At 30.5% G+C, this 16,897-nt stretch overlaps 1 protein-coding gene across 1 annotated transcript in view; it reads left to right on the top strand.

Moving 5' to 3' along the window:
* The window catches only part of LOC129220224 (folylpolyglutamate synthase, mitochondrial-like), a 48,777-nt gene that overhangs the window by 17,208 nt on the left and 14,672 nt on the right, over nt 1-16,897 (top strand). Inside the window, exons 6-9 of the mRNA XM_054854592.1 lie at nt 3,835-3,896; nt 9,474-9,654; nt 11,114-11,252; nt 13,466-13,582. Coding sequence (XP_054710567.1) covers nt 3,835-3,896; nt 9,474-9,654; nt 11,114-11,252; nt 13,466-13,582 — 499 coding nt within the window. The remainder of the gene's footprint in view (nt 1-3,834; nt 3,897-9,473; nt 9,655-11,113; nt 11,253-13,465; nt 13,583-16,897) is intronic.

Below are 16,897 nucleotides of genomic sequence, written 5' to 3'. Positions count from 1 at the left end.
AAAAAAAAAGACCCTTAAAAGTACTTATTTTTTGCTCAAGGTTCTTAAAATTTCTTCAAAGTTCATATTTTCACTACAGCTGGCAACTTTCTAAACAAGGGCACTTTCTGAAAAAAAAATTTCGAAAATATCTGGATTTGTTCGAAAACAAAGTTGTAAAAACACGATTCCGGGCAATTTTTGAAGTTTTGAATATTAAGAGAAGGTGTTTGTGATTTTTTCCCTGGAATGTTTTGAAAAATGTGGAAGTCTTATAAATGTTGAGACTTTAGTGACGTAAAAATATGGGGGAGGAGTCCTATTTTTTTTTTTTTTTTTTGAAAAAAAAAATACGAAACTCGATTCTTGAAAATGCTGAAGTGAAAGCACTATAATCAACACATTCAGCGTCATTTTGAAAAATACAAAAAATTTGTTAGTTAATGCTATATATAATTATCTACAAAAATTTTGTATCATAAACTAATTTTTAAGGATATCTGTGAAGGGGCTTTTGTGTAACTTAAAATTTTCAAGGAAATCTTTTAAAATAGTATTTTAACAAACTCTGTATTATTCAGATTCCCTTCATCTCAGCTTTATCATTGCAGTAAAGCTGTAAAAAGTATAAAAATTACATTTCCATTATTAAAAAAATAATTCCTATTTACTTTAATATTAAATCATGTTTATTTCCTCTTAGTGATTTTGCTTTATTACATTTTTCTATGTGTGTGCTTTTACATATTGAAACATTGAGCTAAATATACTCTATAACAAGAAATGATCGACCCACTAAGAAGGAATCCTCCGATCTTGGTGTATCGATTTGTTTAATCTTCCGTGAAACCTGTTTCTAATTCTGCAAAATCAGTTTTATAAAAAAATTTTGTTTTACAAATTTAACCAAATGAGGCAGTGAGAAGCAAAGTGATTTAAGTGGCAAAATTAAAAATTAGGAGATAACCAGTGCAAATGCTAGGTGAACCTCTCCTCTGTCTTTCTTTTGGCTAGAGATAGTACTAGTAGCTTTGGTAGGTGCTGTTATACAGCATGATTTAGAAAACTTTTTAATGAAAGCCTGCCTAATACCTTAACTTTAAAAGTGTTTTACTTAAAACTTAAAAATGTCCATTTACATCCCTTTGCTTCTCACTGCATCAAATATTGTGTTAAAAAAGACTTGAATAAGTGCTCAAAAACTATTTAAGGGCAGAGCGGGGTTAGTCTTAAACATAATGCAAGTGAATTCACTGATTTTATTTTATGCTAATGCATACTTAATTATTGAAGCAGGATAAACATTTAGTTTCATTTTTCACTGTTTAGGACTTTGTAAGTAACAAAATATTATTCAATGAAACTTCAATGAGGGACCATCTCTATACTGCCATGCTAAGCACAAATGTGGCATCTGCAGTAGAGCTCAAAATGAGAAATTGATGATTAAAGTGTTGCAACTTGTTGCTTTGATTTGTAAATAACTTATCTAACCTACGTGAGAGCGTATTTTCATAAAAGTCTTTATATATATATTTAAAATTAATGAATGTAGTTACGACGAATTTTCTCTTCAATAACATTTTTGTATACTTCGTGATTTCACCATAAGTAAGCTTGCCAGACGTCCTGGTTTGACCGGGACAATCCCGGGTTTCAGACAAAATCCCGATGTCCCGGCCGGGATTCTTCACGTCCCGGAAAAAGATAAATTTGATCACAAATGACCAAAGAGATCTAAAAATAATTAACTGTGAAGGATTATTCAGGATAATTCCGTTATCATTTTTAACATTGACTCGCAAAATTAGTACCGGATTAGTTTGAGGACGTTTACAACAAGACGTTTTAAAAAAAAACCTATAAAATAAAAAGCATATCTTAATAGTGTTCAATTTCTTATTCCTCATTCAGAGTGTTTTTACTAACTAATATAAATTGCAAATATCTAACAATCTAAGAAGTGAAAAGTTCAATTTTTATATGTTTATGTCATTTTTTATTACCCCGTTTTAGGTTTATAGTTAGTAACCATTTATTCATAGCATTGAGAATAAACTGCCTTTCACTCCAAAAATCAGCTTCATGTGTTGGAGGGGGGGGGGGGGTCATTCTGGTGTCCCAGTTGAACATTTCAGAAATCTGGCAATCCTAACCATAAGTGACTATTACTAATCATGTTTAGGGTTATCAGCACAGATACGACAAAAATAGCTTTAAAAACCTTCTTAATGTATTATTAATTAATACTGAAAACATCTGCTTTATTTGGACTTAGCTGTTGTTTTATTTTGTTAATATATATCTACCAGAATCTGCCTTCTGAAAAACTCCATTTTCAAAATTTTAAACTGTAAACCATAATAATTTCCCCTTTCTTTATATTCAAAGAATGTGTTGGTTTTTATACTATTATTTGTAATGTTTTATTTTCTGGGTTCATTTTTACCAAGCAAGAAAATAATTTTGACAGCAGGCAATACTTAAGCAAAAATATCATTGGCCATAGAATGATTTTTTTTTTGGGGGGGGGGGGGGGGTGGAAGAATAATATATGAATATTTTACAAGCATTTCAGTCTTAAATAATTAGTTTCAGTATAAAAATTTATATAAAGAGCTGAATATTTACTTAAACATTTATGCGAGTAACTGCTCAGATAACATTTTAAAGGCTCAGTATTTGTCGCTTATGTTCAAATTGCCTTAGCAAAATATGCAGATACCACTTTTGTTCCTAAAGCTTTTTTTAATATTTTGTGTTCACAAATCGCCAAAACACTTGAGATTTAGGTAAACTAAATTACTAATGACCACCCGGTGACATTAACTCAATTTTGGTAAAATGTGCAAACACCACATCTGTGCTTAGCACGGCAGTATATGCAACCTCCTCTTTTTACAACCAATTTTTAAAGGCACAGTTTTTTCCTCTATAAGTTTAATGCTAAAAGTCCTCTAGTAGAGACTAGGGAATCCTATTCTGGGGGCTGGATTTACTTCTTATACGATCATTTTCTTACCTCTTTCCTCTCTATATATATTACTGTCCGCTTCTGGCAAGTTGAGCTCTGTTGCCCAGCGGATTAAACTATTCCATTTGCTGAAATCGGGGTGAGGAAAAACGGCTGAAGGTCAAAAGGGTTGATGGTAGCCCAACTCTGAACGAAAAATTCCTCTTCTCACTGTTTGCTCTCCCTTGAAAGAAATGGACTTGCTCTAGGCCACAGCTTCACTTTTCATAGGCAAACAGCAATTCAGTTTATTTATTTATTTATTTTTAAGAGGAACCTCAGGCATTGATAAAGGTTCAATAAAAGTGTCGATAGACATTGTTCAGCAGACACCCTTGGATAACAGCCCCACCCCAACCCAGCAAACTTTCAAATAAAGTATGCAAGATGCATTTTTTAAACTCTTTTTTTTTTAATAAACATTACATACAAAAGAGAATTGCCTGGAAAATCGGATCAAAAAAAAAGAAAGAAAAAAACAAGTCCAAAGTTTTGTTGTACTTTAAAACAAGGTCAAATGTAACTTTTTAATTTTTACATCAAATAGTAAAGAAAGAAAGAAAGCTGTCACAATATGACATTATTTTATGATTATGTACCCATGATCACATTGCTTCCTGTGCAACCTTGAATATGTCAGGAATTTTTTTTTTTTGACACCTTGTACTTGATCTTCTAATATTTTTAATGGAGTAAAATGTTATTGTAATTGCACTGCATATGAAAAACTATCTTATTTGTACTTCTTCCTCCTCCTGATTTAATTTCTGTGATTATTGTGTATAAATTTCTAAACATCCTTTGGTTAACGATTTTCTTTCATGCTCGAATTTTTTATTTAGGTTCATGCTGCTGTTGTGGAAGTTGGTGTCGGAGGTCTTTATGATTGCACAAATGTTATACGGTAAAAAATATTGTGTGAATTAATTTTCATATGATGTTTGTGATTATTTTCTACCAAGTACAAATTAGGCCATATTTCATTTCTCTCTATTTAGATTTTCAAATGCACCATTCGATCCAAAAAAATAATGCATCAATTAGAAATCATCCAAATAAAATAAAATTTATTAGTTAAGTAATAACAAAAAAAAAATCTTCAGAATAATTGAATGATTTATTTTAGAAATGCAATTAATCTTGTTAATCCAAGTCCAGTCACCCCGAGCTCTGCTTTATCTGAAATAGATCAAATATAGAACTTTTTTCTCTGTACGAGAGGAAAGTATTTGCAAATTTGTAGTTTTAAGTTTTGGTTGCGACACTTGGTGACTGAAAACGAAAACAGGCAAAAATTTTATTGCGGTGTGCCAGAGCCTAATATTAGATGATAGCTTTTAGAGCAGATTAATAGTGTGTAACTGTTAATAAAAATGTTAATAAAAAATATAAGTGAGACTAACTGCATGTGGTTTTTACAAACTACATTTTTATGTTTACAAATCTGTCTGCTCTCTTTGTGTCAGCTGTTTTATTTTTGTAACGTTTAGTTATATGCCATAAACCTTCATTAATCCAGAGTCTATTGAAATGGACTTTGCTTAATCCGGATAGCCATTTTGATTTACTTACTTGAATGTAAGGCAAGTTAAAACCAGTGGCGGATACAAGAGAGGGGGTCACAGGGGTCATTACCCCCCCCCCCCCAAAAAAAAAAAAAAACTCGAATGTATCTTAATGTTTGATTAAAAAGATTTAAAAACTTGATTGAAACCACATGAAATTTTTTTTTTTAATTCGATATTTTTTGCGCATTACATGAGGGGTTGGATACAAGCAGGGGGGGGGGGTGTCATGTGGGTCAAGACCTCTCCCCCTGTCCCATAATCTGCGAAATTTCTTCATAATTGTTATAAAGGTCATTGCATTTGAGTAGTAGAGAAAAAAAAAACCTGAACGGAACCATAAGAAAAAGGAAATAATTTTTGAATTCTTTTTTTTTTTGGTGGCATAACATTTCATTTGCTATTGATGTATAGATTTGCTTAAGACGGTCTTTCTACGGGGCTGTTTTCAGGCACCAGTAAACTGGAGTAACAAAAAACGCTTTTTATGCAACAAATTTAATGGACGATAGGAATATTTCCAGAGCTGTAAGGCATCGCTTCAATTGATAAAACATTTGATTGTGTAATTATCTTTTATGTAAAGTCTCTGTAAATTATTATTCCTTTCTGTTGTGATTTTTAGACAGGTTCATTTTTGTTTGTGCTGAATTTATTTGTAAATGTGCTATGAATAGTTATTTAGTTTAAATCAGTGTTTTGGATTTGGTGTTGCGCAAGAAATGTAAAATTTTAGTTTTGTGTTAGCGCGAAACCTCGTTATATGAGGGTTTCCATTAATTATCCTCTTGTATTGGATGGAAACTGCTGTAAAAAGCCGTGTTTTGTTAGAAAAGGACTACCTATAACAAAAACAATGAACTTTTCGGGTGACAAAATATTGTTGTCTTTTTTTTTCGCAAAATTAAAAAAATCTGATAACCTAAATCCGATTGAAACATATTCCGAGTTCCTGTATCAGACTCTGAGACTGAGACGTTCTTGTCCACCTCTGATTTTTCTCCAACCGAAAAGAGTCAATTGGTTAGTATTGAATAATATCTTAAATTACATATGTAAAATATTTGATTTTTAATTCAATTTTTGCCGCATTTTAAAGTGAAGTTTTAACAGTATATTTCTGCATACAAGATATGATGTGTGATAATCAGATACATGAATGAAATGAACCTTCTTTATTGAGATATCAGTATATAAAATATAAAAAAAGAGCAGAGGCCATCGTAAGAAGCTACTATCTAATGTTTATTTTATTATAATTAATGTGCAATAGCTTTTTAGTTACGTCAGTTAGTTAATGTTTAATCTCAACTTTTATGCCAAACAATCCTTTATTTCGGACCCAGATCTATAACTTTTTGGGTTCTGTTACAAATATCAACAAGCCCTATAAGTTTTTTCAACTCATATCTGAGATGCCCTTTTTATTCAAAGTCACTATGTAAAAGTTCAGTTAGAACAGGAAATGTCATACCATCCCTTCACGGCTTTTACAAGGTGAAGCCCAGAGGTTAAACCAAGTGATTTACTTTAATTATTATTATTTAATTAAATGTAACCAGTAGTTTAAGAAAATTGCCTTACATGAGACTACCAAATCTATGGTTGCCGTTTCCGAAAATTTTGGGCTGACAACACATTCTAAAACCTGAAAAATTATTTAAAAAAATTAAAAATGGTTATTTCAATAATTTTTGTGCACAATTTTGAATTTTTTACAAGGGGGGAGGAGAGGGGGTGACTTTCTCGTAGTTTTTGAAAACTTCAGAGTGTCTTCAAATAATTTTATTTGAGTCCACTCTCACCCCTGGCCATACCCCCCCCTCGCCTCAAATGAAATCCTGTATCCGCCTCTGGTTAAGACAATGTATTTTTTTAGGCCGTATTTTATATTTTTGTAATATGATTTTGATGATGTGATTTTCTCTTATTCAGTTTTATACTTCATTCTCTTGAATTCAAAACACAATTAGTAGCTTGTTTATGTACCTTGGTTCTACTTATAGGCAGGGGCGGCATTTCAACATTTCATTTGGGGGGTCGAGTTTTTTAAACATGAATTTTCTCAGTGTGGAATTAAATGCGAGTACATTTTTTTAAAGTAAGGTCATTAAAGAAATTCAAATTTAAATATCCACACTTTTAATTTATTTTATAGTCAACTGAAACAAACAAGATCTTTTCTGTTATACAGAAAAGATCTTGATACTATTGTTTCTAAAGTAAATTTTTAATGCACGATTTTTGGAATCCAGAAGAAGAGGAAATCTTGGTATATTCCGTCAATATCCAGTGGCATGCTCTTGGCAGTATAGCTGAAGATGAAAGACTTGCTTGTCCCATCATGCACCAAAAAAAAAAAAAAAAAAACTCTAATCTTCTGAGAAACGAAAATGATCTTTAACAGTTATCTGAGTTGATTGAAATCGGTGAAAAAATAATTGAAGCTACAAAGTTATGTTAGAAAACGCATCTTTAAAATTTTTCTCTTTAAAAAAAAAACCACGCAAGTTTAAAATTTGTGCTCTAGTCTTCATTTTTCATCATTGAAGTACACTGGCTCTTCGCAAAACGATTCTTTTTGCTTCGTTCAACAACTTTTTCTTGTAACTGAAATATTTTATTTATCTTGTTCAATAACCTGCACATTTAATATTGAACTTAGATTTATCACTAAATCTTGTGTTAATTTCATTAGAAACTGAATGAATCTATTATTTGATACAAAATATTGAGTCGATCATTTGACTTTGCATCATCATGTGGATTTTTGTCACTTTATTTATTTATTTTTTAATATGTCCAATAAATCCAAATTAACAAGAAGCTCTCAATAGAAGCTCAATCAAGAGTTCTAGCTTTAACTTTTGAAGACTATTTTGTACCTCACCCAGCAAAAGTATCTGTTGATGCACGAATTTTTTTCAAAAATAGCGTGTCTTTTGTAAGAATAAATTTCCATTAAAGTATACAATGTATTGAACTGCTCAAATATGCCTCTTAACAGGAGGAATCAATGTTCACTCACTAACTGAACGTATATTTAAAATATAAGCGCAACAATGAACTCAAAATACCAAGAAACTTCTCGTAAAAATTGGGCCAGTCACACTGCACTGCCCTTTCACATTGGAAGCAAAAGCATCATCTTAACAGCGCACTTACAAGTATGATGCATTTAAACCATATGAGGAAAATTCTTCTTTAGTTGAAACAAACTTATTCTCCATCTATTTTTTTTATTATGAAAGTTCTGAAAATGATTCATGAATTTCAAAGTTTTTATCCAAATAGCGAAAAACACTTGCTCGTGGCTGGACAGGTCTCGAGTTTCATCAACTTTTACTAAAGATCATCTGCAGATTTATTTTTTTTTTAACTTCCTATTGCATATGATCACTGATTTGCGCATTAGGTAAATTGAATATCCTGATTTCTTAATATTCTGCGCAAAATATTTGGGGGTGCAACCGCCCCCCTCTTGCTCCCCCTATTTGCCGCCCCTGCTTATAGGTTATGTTTTTTAATCTGCACTTTCTGGTTCATTTTGTTTAATCCATACTTTCATTGATTCGAATGTCATAGATTCTCTATTAGTCCATAAATGTCCAAAATCTGCACTTTGAAAATGAATTTCAATATTTTTATTTTAGTTCTCAAATTCAAAAATAGATGGGGCCATCAATTTTTTTGTCCGAACTTTTCTTTTAAATCCGATTTTGCTGGATTAAGCATTAAAATATAAAATTTGACTTTCAAAATTCTGCTGCCCCCCTTTTGTAATCCATTGTATTTTATTTTAGTCCATATGAGGTATATGTAATGAAAATAAAACTCTGGACATTTTTGGTCACATCTGTAACCATCATTACTAAAACCATTTTTTTCTTTACTGTTAATGCATAAACTTAAAACTGCCAGTTTTCGATATATTTCGGCCTATATTCTTATTTGTGAGCACCTTAAAAATTTTTAAGACATTTTATTCAAATAATATACAATCAAAACTTCTGAAGTTCTGATAAATACCTGGTGTCATCTGTTATCAGCTATCATATTCAATGATGAAAATTTTGAATATGATAGCTGATTTTGAGATTCAATATTTCTGGAAAAGCAAGCTGAAGTTTTTAATTTATTAGATTGTGTAAAAACCAAAATAATAATAATAATAATAAATAAAATAAACATGAATAAAGAAGATATAAATAAAATTATGTCTTTTATTACACTGTCCCAATCGTCAGATTGCTAATTGATGCAGAAAAAATTGAAAATGTTTTTGAGTTTGATAACTCTATAATTGCTGAAAATTGTACTGCAACCTTAAATGATAAAATGATTAGAACAAAGAGATAACCTTAAATTTTATGTGTATTGTGAATTTTTGAAGCATTTTGCATACTTTTTTTTGGTAAATATATGGCAAGCATTTTTTTAAATTTTGCTATGACCTCTAAAATCCAAAAAAAAAAAAAAGTCCTATCAGAATTGCCGCTACCAGAACAGTTTTAGATTTTTGAACTGGAACCATATTTCGAAAGCATACAATTTTCTGTAGTCATGCTTCTTTATAGAGCATTCTGAAAACTTCCATAGCTCATTTTATTTTTAGTTTAAAATTATTTAAACTTGAATGCTGTGCTACAGGTTATTTTCAGCACTTATCAAAGGCACTTTTAACTGTGTTTTTTTTTTCTCTCTCTCTGTTTTAACAGGGAAAGAGTTGACATACTCATTTCTTTTTTTTGCTCTTTTTTTCAGTGTAGATTTTTTTTTTTTTTTGTGTGCATACATTGCAGAGGTGGAGTGTTATTTTTAAGTGTTAATCCAATTAAATTTACTTTAATAAATTTTTATTTTAAAATTTAATTTTATTCTGTCAAAAGAATTATATATATTTTTTTTCTCTACAGAAAACCAGTAGTTGTTGGTGTAACGTCTCTTGGATTTGATCATGTAAATGTTTTAGGGCATACTATTACTGAAATAGCTGCACAAAAAGCTGGGATATTTAAGACGGATGTTCCGGCATTTACAGTTCCTCAACCAGAAAATGCGATAAAAGTGCTTCAAAAAGCGGCGCAAAATGTAAATGTATGTATTAATCGATGTTTACTTCAAATAGCAATTTTTAAAAAGTATACTTTATTTATCTTTTCTTTTTTTGCCGCAATATGCTAGCTTATTCTCAGTTTAAGTCTTCTTTCTTCATACTAAGCAACAGTAGGGTATCTTACTGTTATTCCTGGAATTAGATGTCTTACTGTTGTTCTGAGGCGACGATATGTATTTGTTACGTCCAAATTCACAAGTGGTTATTCTTCAATTCGAAATTATTTTAACACATTTAAGTAATTTTTAAAATATGAGTATTGAATTTGGTATTGATATGACTTTGCTTGCATTATTTTATTATTTATATGATGTAATATTTTTACATGTTTCATTTAAAATTCTTTTGCTTTAAAAAAATTCTGTGAATGGCATACCTGCCAACTCTACTGGTTCTTCTGAGATTGCTATATTTTGATCATTTCTCTTGATCGTGTATATGATGTAAGGAACATTTGGTTGTACTAAGAAGGATAATAAAAAATATCTATTCTTCCCTGAATAACAATGAAAAATCCGTTGTAATCAGCTACTGGATTTTTTTTCCTGTAGATGTTGGCAGGTATAGAATAGGTTCTTGAATATTTTGAGTCCCATCCAGGGGCTTTAAATCAGATTGATTTAAATCAAGTGATTATTTTTTTTTAAATGTCATTGATTTAAATCAATTGATTTGAATCAAGTGAATTTTTTATCAGGATAATTAATTAAAAACAATTGATTTTATTTTTATAAATTCATTTTGCACTTTTAGAATGTATTTCTCTAAATTAAACTACACTGCATTACACTATCTTAACTTCAACAGGCAAACCTACATAGATCTTTCTATGTGTGCAACAGATTTTTACTCTTGCAATATTGCTTTTACTCCAAAATTTGTTTAGAACAAAACAAAAATTTGCAGTTTTTCTTATACACCATGACTAATATAATTAAGAAAAATAATTGTTCAATATATTTTGTAAAACGTGCAAGTTGATGGAAATCTTATCTTTAAACAAAGCCTAAAACAAAATCTCATCTTATCTATGCATAATGTATTTTTAAATCTTAAAAATTTTTGAGCAGTTAGCGAACTGATCTTAATTTTAAAAGTAAGCTGAATAGATTCATCTATTATATGAAATAAATTATGTTTATAAATGTAAGGTAATTAATATCTATAAATTTTTGAGCAATAAAAAAAAATTGAAAAATCCGACATTTTTGATTTTTTTTAAAAAAAGAAAAAAAATCACGAACCCTGTTTCCTGGTAAGTATTTTGAGTGTGATTTTTCTTAAATAAGTTTTCATAAAATCTTTTTTTCATTTTGATTAGGGAGGTTTTAAAATGTGATTACACCAAATCAAGTTTCTGCAGTTTTGAAAAAAATGAATGATTTTTTATTTGTGTTAGTTTTCTTTATGATTGTTAATGTATATTTTTATTTTTTGTAGTGTCCCTTAGTTTTGGCTCCACCATTAGAAGCATACGATAAGAATATTTCATTAGGCATTCCAGGAATTGTTCAGAATGTAAATGCATCTTTAGCCCTTCAATTAGCAAGAGTTTGGTTGTCAAAGCATGATGAGGCTTGTAAGTTTAAAAATTTGATTGCAAAATAAGGGAGACCGGGAACGGTTGACTAACTTTTGACTTAAACTCGTATATCTGTGATGTTGAACTTAATATGACAAATACAACAATTGCTACCGATAGAAGAACTATTCAGGTACCTAAAACACTATAATATGACCTATATTTTCATCACTCTAACACTTATTTAGCCGATTTTATAAACCACTGACCTTTGATCAACCTACCCCATGTCCGGGGTAAGTTGACCATATGCATGGGGTAGCTTGACCTAGGCAGTAATTAGTGTAAATAAAGAGGATTAATATAAAATAAAACACCAAAATTTACTAAATGATTGAAACTTGTTATTTAATATAAAAAAACTTAAATTTGAGATACATTATCAAAGTTCTTTGTGAACGGAGAATGTAACAATTTTTAATTCTCTTATTTTAAAGATTAAAAAAAAAAAACTTAAAAATAACAATAAGTAAGATTAATTCTTTGTATGCTTTCTGTTCCAACCTTAATTGTAACTTGAATTATTGTAATAAATTGCTAATCAATTAGTCTACCTACCATCATCATTAATCTACCTACCTTGAACGAAATTTGCCAACCAGCCCCTGACGCCATTTTGAATTTTACTTGCTCATCATATGCAAACTGTGGCACTAACATAGAAGCAATACTATGCTATATATAATAGAACTATTATATTTTAATTTGGCAAAAGAACAACGTTGTTTCTAAGTCCAGAGGAGGGGCACAACACCAAAAAAAAGGAACAAAAAAAATTACTTACCGATAGCAAAAACACAGCATGTGATCTCACTTACTAACGCCTCGCGACTGCTGCGGCTCACTTCGCACAAGTTTGTGGATGACATGGGGTATTGACGCTTGTGATTAGTTGATGAAAATTATGCAATGGTTACGAGCTATTGTTGCTTAGTTTACCTGCCCCTATAGCCAACCATCCCGTTCTCCCCTACATTTATGTCATATGAGTCACCTAAATGTAATGTAAATTCACATACTGATTATTCAATATTTTGATTGTTTAGTTGTTTTGTAGTGATGCTTCCAAATTGTAGTGTACAGATTATTTGAATAAATGTAAGCAAACTGTACACAGAAAAAATCCCTTCTAGGAGTAAAGACCACAGTCAAAGTGAATTAGGGGTTCCACTCCCCCCCTCCTCGATATTGAAGTTATAAATTAAGTTTTGATACTGAAGCTCGCAGAGTAGTTTCGGAGCAAAATACTAACATCATGAAAATGGAAGCTGCTCTTGCATTGTGGATTAAAGGGGCTAGAAAGAGGTGTGTTCCGTTCTTTGTAAAAGATACTGCAATATATAGTTAATAAATGGTTTGAAACAATATGAGGGTTGTTTACAAACGTCTGAAAAAATTAGGTATGCTTATAAAAAATTACTAAACATACCTTGTTCCACAACGTGAAATTCCGACTTACGCGAGATGTCTTGGAACGCGTCTCTCGCGTAAGTCGGTACTCGACTGTATGTTAGTTTCAGAATTACAAGGAAGCCCTTTTTCAGTGCAGAAAACGTGAGCTTATGACTAAAAAAGCATGTGACCAGCAATTTTTTTTAATCGATGAGCTTTCTATTGGAAATTGCTTTTAACCTCCAAAGTGCAAGTAATTATTTCCAATTTAGTTTTTATAATCATTTTTATTTATTAATATTTTTTTATATCAACTTATTGCCTTTGTTTCTATAAGTTATTGTCAAACTTCATTTAAGACATTTTTTAAAATTATATTCTGTTTTAACTATTTCATAGAGCGGAAAATTTGAGCATTAGTATTTTTTATTCTTCTGCTCTAAACATTCATAGGCTGAAAATTGTAAGTATGGTCTAGTCATAAATGGAACTCGTCCTTTAAATATAACTGGAAACATTCTCCCAGCAATTTAATACTTATACTGTTTTCAGCCAAGTTCAGTATTTAAACTGTGTGACAACCCTATTATTTTTTTTATGTTTCACTTCAATTTCTCTTTTGTCCGTTAGCTATCTACTTTTAGTAAATAGCTTGTTCAAATTTTGTGTATCTTAAGTTTCAATTAATATTTCAAATTGTTTCTTTAAAATAGCTTTTCTGCATCATTTGTACTATGAAAGAACTTTGAGTTTTAATAACAACATTTGATTTGTTTTTTTTTACAATGCGTTTATAACACATAGTTAATTTCTTACAGATAGTGCCGTGTTTGATTGGTCAAGGAATCAAGAGTTACTTTTGGAAAATTCAAACTTGTTTTCTGTGCCTTTAACAATGGCATCTCCGTACATCTTAAACTCAAAGATAAAGGAAGGTAAATATTGCGTATGTAAAATGAAACTGTAAAAACATTTCATCTAAATGTTTATTGTTCAATATAATCTGGAAAAACTTCTTCCTCACTTCTTCACACACTTATTCCATTTTTACTGTAGTTTTTAATTTCTGTTTTAAATTGAATTGAAACTATACCTTATTAACATTTAAAAATGGTTTTCAGCAGTGTTGTAACATTTGAAATTGTTGATGTTATTTGTAAATTTGTCCTTTAAAGACCATTGCTGTCTTTTCGTTGTGTGCTAAAAAATTAGAATATTATCCAACTTTTTGCATTGTCGTAATAGTCTGCAACAAGTGTTTCTGTTGCTCAATATCTTTGGTTTAAACATGATTTGTTTCTAACTTTTATCCATTTTAGTCATTATATTTAAATTATTTTTTTATGTTCATTAAAATAATTTAAAAGTTTTAACAGTAAAATGCTCTTTTAAAAGTTCTTTTTCACTGTATAACCAGAATTTTTTTCAGAAGTTTTATTTCTTAATTTTAAAAATTAAAAAAAAAAAAAAAAATTCAGCCTACATTCTACTTTTTTCTCTTTACTGTTGATAATTTAAGTTAAAATAATAATAATAATGTTTATACTATTCACATTTCTCTAATATTTACCTTTAACATCACTCATCTCTTTTCAAAAAAAAAAACTTTTTTTTAAATACATTGTTCTAAATAAATACAAAAGAATATCAGATGTATTTTTTTTTCATCCAGATGGAATTTGAAAATCGAAGTTAGGAACTACTTTAGTGGTGGATTAGATATTTAACGTAGTTGCATAAATGTCTAGATTATTCTGTAACATTGTCAATTTTTAGTTATACTTCAAACTAAGAGATCATCGATTTAATTCTTTGCTTGAAAATGTCAAAGGCTGACTTTGTACACACATCATATATTTAAGGACATTAACTTTTTCGGGGGGGGGGGGGGGATTTATTTTATGGGGGGGGGGGGCTGTTGTTCCTTAAGATCCATTGTCTGTAAGGATCAGGCAGGTTGTGATTGTTGGGATTTTTAATTTTCTTTATTTTCACATATGTTGTTCCTTATCATGAATGTAATGTAAATCCAAAATTTGAGCTTTGTCTGACTCACCGTTTTTGAGAAAATATTTTTTTTTGTTTAGGGGGCGTGGCACATTTTTGCCATTTTTACAAATTTGCAGATTTTAATGTGCTTGTTGCTTGAAGTGTCCTTATAATGACATGTATTTTTTAATTCCATATTACTTTATGGTCTTGTTAAATACTGTTATAGCTGTCAAATCGGTGACACTACGAGGGCGACGCCCACAAACTCCGTTTAAAAATGACCGAAAATGATTTTTTTTCTATATTCAATGCCAATTTTCTCAAAGCGCCTTCATGATGACACCAACATTTTTATATCATTTTCTAGCCACACTTACATACATCACAAATATGTATCAAAATCGGTGTCACTATAAGGGTGCCAGAAGATATTGGAACTTTTATTCGATAAATTTCACAAAAACACAAATATTTAAAATCTAACTACAACTGTCGCCCCCATAGCAGAGATTTGATACTAAATTTGGTTGGTAACCAACATGTTTGTCTAACATTTGCACAAAAAAAAAATCGGTGTCACTCCTATTATTTTTGGAAATATAATCTTTCGAAGTTAGTACGTTATGGCGTTTTTTTATATTTATTTATTTAATCTTTTCACCCCCAGATAGATTTTTTGAACATATTTATTTTTAATTTAATATAAAAATGTGTATCTTTTAACATAAATAGCTTTGGGCAGTAAGAGCGTCTTTTTCTTGAATAGAAAATGCCCGTTTTGATATAGGTAAGGGCGGATGTATTGTGCATAATATGTCTAGATTATCATACCAATACTCATCTTTTTTTTCGGCCAAACAAATCTATTTATTCCAAAGAGAAGCTCTTACAAACATCTTATATAAATGCTTCAAATTTTCAACTAATAAATACCCCTGCATTGCCAAAAGTTCAATTTAATGAAATTGGATGGGCTCTATCTTTACGAGCTCAGTTCAAGTTCACTTCAAAGCAGAAGGAGTATTTATAAGAACAATTTACGATTGGTGAAAATACTGGGAAAAAACAACATCCCTGTCAAGTTGCACACTAGATGAGAAATGCAGTTCGTAACGGGAGAAAAACTGTTCGTTACTTCAGAGTATTGTTCTATGAAACAAATCCTATCCCTTTTTTTTTTCGATGGAAGAAACAAAAAAAAAAAAAAAAAAAAACGAATGCGTTCTCAATACATCAAATGAGAATATTGAAGAAAGTGAACATTCAGAATCTGAAACTGAATTTGAGGATAACGTAGACCAAAACGAAGAAAACATTAAGAATCAAATCAAACCAATTTCAGAAAGACGGTCATCTCTTATTGAAAACTGCTAATTTTGTAGCACTAAAGTATTTGAAAACATGGTATCCCAGAAAAATAGTAGAAGTTGACCATTTGCAAGTTTAGGTCAAATGCATGTCAAGAACAATTGGAATAAATAAATTTGTTTGGCCGGAAAAACAAGACGAGTATTGGTATAATAGTCTAGACATGTTATGCATAATAGATCCACCTGGTACCTATATCAAAACGGGCATTTTCTATTCAAGAAAAAGACTCTCTTGCTGCCCAAAGCTGTTTATGTTATAAAGTACACTTCTTTGTATTAAATTAAAAATAAATATGTTTAAAAAAAAAATCTGGGTGTGAAAATATTAAATAAAGAAATATAGAAAAAACCCCATAACGTACTAACTTGGAACGATTATATTTCCAAAAATAATAGGAGTGACACTGATTTTTTGTGTGCAAATGTTAGACAAACATGGTAGTTATCAACCTAATGTAGTATCAGATATCTGCTATGAGGGCGACAGTTGTAATTAGATTCTAAATATTTGTGTTTTTGTGAAATTTATTGAATAAAAGTTCCAATATCTTCTGGTGCCCTTATAGTGACACCGATTTTGATACATATTTTTGATGTATGTAAGTGTGGCTAGAAAATGATCTAAAAATGTTGGTGTCATCATGAAGGCGCTTTGAGAAAATTGGCCTTGAATATAGAAAAAAAATCATTTTCGGTCATTTTTAAACGGAGTTTGTGGGCGTCGCCCTCGCAGTGTCACCGATTTGACAGCTGTAACAGTATCTAACAAGATCATATAGTAATATGGAATTAAAAAATCCATGTCATTATAAGGGTGCTTCAAGTAACAAGCACATTAAAATCTGCAAATTTGAAAAACCGGCAAAAATGTGCCACGCCCCCTAAACA

This window comes from Uloborus diversus, chromosome 1 (assembly GCF_026930045.1).
Source record: "Uloborus diversus isolate 005 chromosome 1, Udiv.v.3.1, whole genome shotgun sequence".
Classification (NCBI taxonomy): Eukaryota; Metazoa; Arthropoda; class Arachnida; order Araneae; family Uloboridae; genus Uloborus; species Uloborus diversus.
The sequence above is the reverse complement of the archived record's forward strand: the minus strand, read 5'-3'. Positions and strand labels throughout refer to the sequence as shown.